Raw genomic sequence first — 5,379 nt, forward strand, 5'->3', positions numbered from 1 at the left:
GACTACTAAGTCGAAACCAGAACTGAAAAATTCGTTGGTATTACCATATTCTGAGGGTCTAGTAAATCTTGCCCCAGCCCTGAAGAACCTTAATATTAATCTAGTGTTCAAAAATGATAATACAGTTAAGTCCATGTTAATTAAGAACTCGCCCTCGTCTGTAGCAGGTTGTGTGTATTCCATCCCTTGTAATGAGTGTGCATGTGTTTACATCGGCCAGACTGGTAAATCTCTTTCCTCGCGTTTAAAACAGCATTCATATGCTATTCGTACAGCCCAGCAATCCAGTGCATTGTATTTACATTCCAGTTTATGTAATCATTCTATCGACTTCACAGGGGCAAAATGTATTGTTAAAAGTAAGGATTTTGTTGAACGAAACGTGATCGAGTCTGCTCTGATCAAACATTGTAACAACAGCCTTAATGTGAGCCCCGGTATGTACAAGTTGGATCCCTATTTAAGCCTCAATATAGCACGTCAAAACAATATAGCAATCATTTAAACACGTATGGCACTTGGAGATATTAAAAGGAGCTGCCTTGTATGGGCCAATAGGCCTTCTGCAGTTACCTTCTTTCTTATAATTCCTTTCCTCCACTTATTTTTGGTGGTCAGGTGATCTGCCCAGGCGGATATAAAGGTCTGATCAGCAAACTTATCTTCATTCTACTTTGCTCTGATGAAGGCGAATTAGCCGAAAACGCGTTAAGCATTTTCTATTTTTCATATGTGGTTATACTGCATATATATATATATATATATATATATATATATATATATATATATATATATATATATATATATATATATATATATATATATATATATATATATATATATATATATATATATATATATATATATTAAATTATTGTTGACTCGAGCTCCTTTTTTATCTGTGATATAAATGCTAAAATTATATTGATCTCATTTTCAATTACATCAGTTAGAATATTATCTCTGTGTGATGTTAATGTTTCACTAAAGGCTTCCTCAAGAACTGTTGGAGTATAATTCAACAAATGAAGGCAACCATAATTATGAACATGTTGAGCCACATTACATTTGATTTCATCTGTATGGAATGAACTGTAAATAATCTGTGCATGACATAAACCATATGGATTCTGGCAATTCAGTTGTTGATTAACATTATTAGATAATGGTGATGGTGGAGATGATGTTAGTTCAAGTTGAGATGGTGGTTGGGAAGAAGAAGGTAGTCTAGGATTATGAATAGGTTTTCGTGATGTAACTTTATATGGATTTTGGGAGTGAGTGGGTTTTAAGGTAATATTCCCTTGTAAGGTCAAATAATTGCGTACCAATGTATGTTGTTTATGTATAACTCCTCCACCATTAGCAATCCATATAATAGTTACAAATAGAGAGTGTAACATATCGAGAAGTAGACGACAATTACTTTGAGCTAAATAATTATGATATATTTTGAAGTCTTTGCTACCTATTATTAAATTTTCTTTGCATTTAACTTTGATTCTATTTAGAGTATTACTTTCAATATTTTCAATATTTTCAGTACGTTGTATTAAAGATTGGGGATGAGAAAACACAATATCTTTAATTTTTTTGGTTTCAGCATGAGGTGAAAATAAATAATGAAGGAGACTAAATGACATAATATAAAATTTCCCTGTTTCAGAAACCAGCAAACGATATGGATGTATTAGATAGGGAAAATATTTAATTATATTAAATACTTGGTGAATTTTATTGATCAAATCGCTCAATTGGGTTAAATATATTAAACGCTTCGAAATAGAAAATAAATCACACAAGCCCAAAATGGGACGAATTCCCAATAAATCATTATTATGATCTTTACTATCAATTGCACAATCATTAGTTCCTAGCTTCCACATATTATCAAACATTTCTACCGATCGACCATCTATAAGTCTAAATCTGTGAGAGGGATTTGCAACAAGGGAATTTAGATCATGTTCATTTAAGAGATAAAGTGGCGTAATATTATTCTTGAAACCACCTAAGAGTAAATCAGCTGTAATTTGGCCATTGGTTTCATGAGAAAAAATATGATGAGGGCTAATGTATATTATCTGAATTTCTTTAGGTATAATTTTCTTTGAAAGATAAAGTGAATCTAATGACTGGCCCAGTAAACCTAGTGGCTTCATTTCACATAATACAGGATGTATATGGAGTATATTATCTTTTCCATAATATTGGAATGAAGAAAAATTTGAAAGTTTTAAACATAAATTTTGATTCATAATTAGAGTTAGGCCTAGCAAAAACTTGTCATTGATCTTATTATTATCAATTAGAAGATTTTTATTCAATTTTTTTTATAACCTATACCAATTTCTTTCTATGATTAAATAGTTGTTTTCTTTGTTTATTTGTGTATTTGCGATTTACCATAATTTTTCTGAAATAAATTCTAAATAGCCCACTGGTGTGAAGCTGGTACAACACACTAGTGTGTCTGGTTACTGGTACAACACACTAGTGTCTCTGGTGACTGGATCACTTATCAGTGATCTGTCTGGCTCCCCTGGTATAAATATACAAAAACAGAGCTGTGGTAAACACCTACAGTAACAGACCATGGTAAATTTATAGAAGAAAATTGAAAATATATTTTCAAAAATTATGGTAAATAAATAAATATATAGTTGTATTAGAATTTTTTCATTATATATGAAGTTATTCTTATTATAACAAAACAGGGTTCACATGAAAACCACATAGATATAGCAGACTGGATGATTCTATTTATTAAAAAATATTTTACAGATTGTCTGTCATATAAACCATAAAGGTATTTTTATGGTTAGGTATTTAGTAGTGTCAATATCGCAGCCTTACCTAAATATCTATATGACCAAACCTAAAATCAACCCTACCTCAATATGAACTGATTTAAAAAAAAAAAAAAATATATATATAGTTCAATTTAAAATGAACATATCATAGAATTTTTTAGCCTTTGAATATTCAAGAAAGGTACACCTAACACTTGTAAATGTAATTTTTCCTGTATTTATGAAACCATTGACCAGTCCTTGTTCAGTAGTCACTGTCCCGATAATCACTTCCGAACATGAGTACTGAATATCAATCTGACTTCCTGTTCGTTGGTTATCATTGACTATAACAGGATGTCCAAACATGTAATCACCACATTCATTATGGGTTAAAACATTAAATTTCCTAAGAGTATCATGTGAATATGCTGGATCTCTTAACAATGATAAACATAAATTTATATAAGTGTCTCGCTTTAGTGGAATAGTTGATCTCATATTCCAGCAATCTTCCAACTTGGAGATGATATAAATTTTCCTTTTACCATGAATACCATGGACACTGATAAGCATGTCCACCACTTTCTTCACTCGCTCATTAATTAAAAGTTCAAAAAATTTATCATCAAAAGTGGGATTTTTCTTGATAATTTTAGGGGTTTTGTTGATTTTGGTGATTTTGGAGGACGATACCATGATGATTATTGCTAGAATATCCTCCTGGAAAAAACATGAAAATAACATGTTTAGAAAATAGATCTAAATGGGAGCAAACCATACTATTCATGTCATATATACACCAATTCCATTCCATTTTAGTTTGACTGAAATAACTTGCCTTTTAGTGCCACTAGTTATCCTTGTGATGAGTCTAGGAACCTTAATGGTTATATCTTACTACAGAACCCATATTTTATATCTTTGGAAAAAAAAATATATATAATATTATTCAAAAGTACATAATGTTATTACACAATCTTTATCTTGCGATTATATTAATTAAAATAGTATATTTATAAATCAAAAAGAATATCCTGACAGAATACGTCTACATCCCGGAGAAGTAAAGTCTATAGATTTCACTTATTCTGTTATTTATTCGTTGTTAACCAAAAAACCCATTTCAAATTTTAATTTCAAACACTTGACATGAAGGTAGACTTGGAGGTTTATGTGTACTAGCATGTTTTAAATTTATCTTTATATACATTATCTTCCATACATGATCATTTGGACTGCATACCATACCCGTTTCTTGTTCAAAAATTCCCACACATGAGTTTCGGATATGTATGGTGCCACAACAACTGATTTTGACCATACCAAAATTGGATTGATAAGCTTGTATTCCATTTTCTAAATTAGGACTGAACTGAATCTTATACTCTTGAAATGTTTGTTTTAAAAGTTGGAAAGTATTTCCTCCTCCAAAAGCATGTCTCTCACTATTTGACTGGCCAATTAAGTAAATATCAGTGTAACTGTTGTCATAAAAAATATCACCTCGAAAAGTATCTCCAGTTAGGTGGAAACACTCTGGCTGCAAACGATTAATCATTCTAAAATACCACTTACAAAATTTTTGTATAAACTCGTCACTTCTTATAACTTCCATTTTATGTTCTACTGAGGAAAGAACACCACATACAAATTTGTTTTTTTCATTATTAGTTCGAATAGAAGTTTTAGGAACATCATCACATAAGACAGGTTGTTTTTTTCATTATTTGTTTGAGTAAAAGTTTTAATTTCACTCTCTTCTGTCTGATGCTGTAATAGTGTACTTATATATGAATCACATTGACATTGTACTGTTCCTAAATTTGTACGTTCTGCAGTACCCATAAAACTACATTGTTTAGGATTTTTAATTATATTCTTGGTTTCACCAGTTGTATATTGAATAAAACTTGGATGGGAACATAAAATGATGTTCGTATTTCCGGGTATTGAGAGTTGGATAGCACTTGTAATTTCGGTTTGGGGGTTTGAATGTGCTCTTCCTTGTTCAGTTGAATATCCGATACCTATTTTACCATGCTGCTTTGTCCAAAACTCTTTTACAGCTATTACCAATTCCATTTTCTTAGCAAAAGGCATTGATGGTACTTGATTTTTATAGAGGTAGTTAAAAAGATTTTGGGCAGTAAGACGTCGATAAGAAAACAAGCGTTTCAAGTCTGAAGTGTAAATTAGGATTATGTTAAGGGCCTCTTGAGAAGTTTTAGGTGAAAGGCGATGATTACCTGTTGATGTCTGAGCCAGACATCTAATATCTTCAGGGCTCAGTGTTTTTAACAAATCACGTACATTGGCTTCATAAGGGGAATTTATGAGGTTCATAACATATAGGAAGGAATACAACACTAAGAATGGAGATAAATAATGTAAAAGTTTATTTATTTACTTACTTCTTTATTTATTATATAAATATATAGAAAGTACATTAATGTACATAATAAAACTGAATGTAGCTTCCAAAAAATATCATTGAGTCAATGTCGCTATGTAGAGCGACACACACAGGACACTGTCTCTGACCACACCCTTGTCGAGTCCACTTCCTCCACACCTATCGCACTGT

General features: G+C 31.3%; 1 protein-coding gene across 1 annotated transcript; it reads right to left on the reverse strand.

The window, feature by feature from the left end:
• Positions 1-3,930: 3,930 nt before the first annotated feature.
• On the reverse strand, positions 3,931-4,410 carry LOC138364520 (uncharacterized protein C3orf38 homolog; the record flags this gene model as incomplete). The annotated part of the gene is made up of 1 exon (XM_069324173.1): positions 3,931-4,410. A coding segment is annotated over exon 1 (480 nt), but the record flags the coding sequence as incomplete, so codon positions are not given.
• Positions 4,411-5,379: the final 969 nt, after the last annotated feature.

The sequence above is a fragment of the Procambarus clarkii genome, chromosome 13, assembly GCF_040958095.1.
Source record: "Procambarus clarkii isolate CNS0578487 chromosome 13, FALCON_Pclarkii_2.0, whole genome shotgun sequence".
Lineage (NCBI taxonomy): Eukaryota > Metazoa > Arthropoda > Malacostraca > Decapoda > Cambaridae > Procambarus > Procambarus clarkii.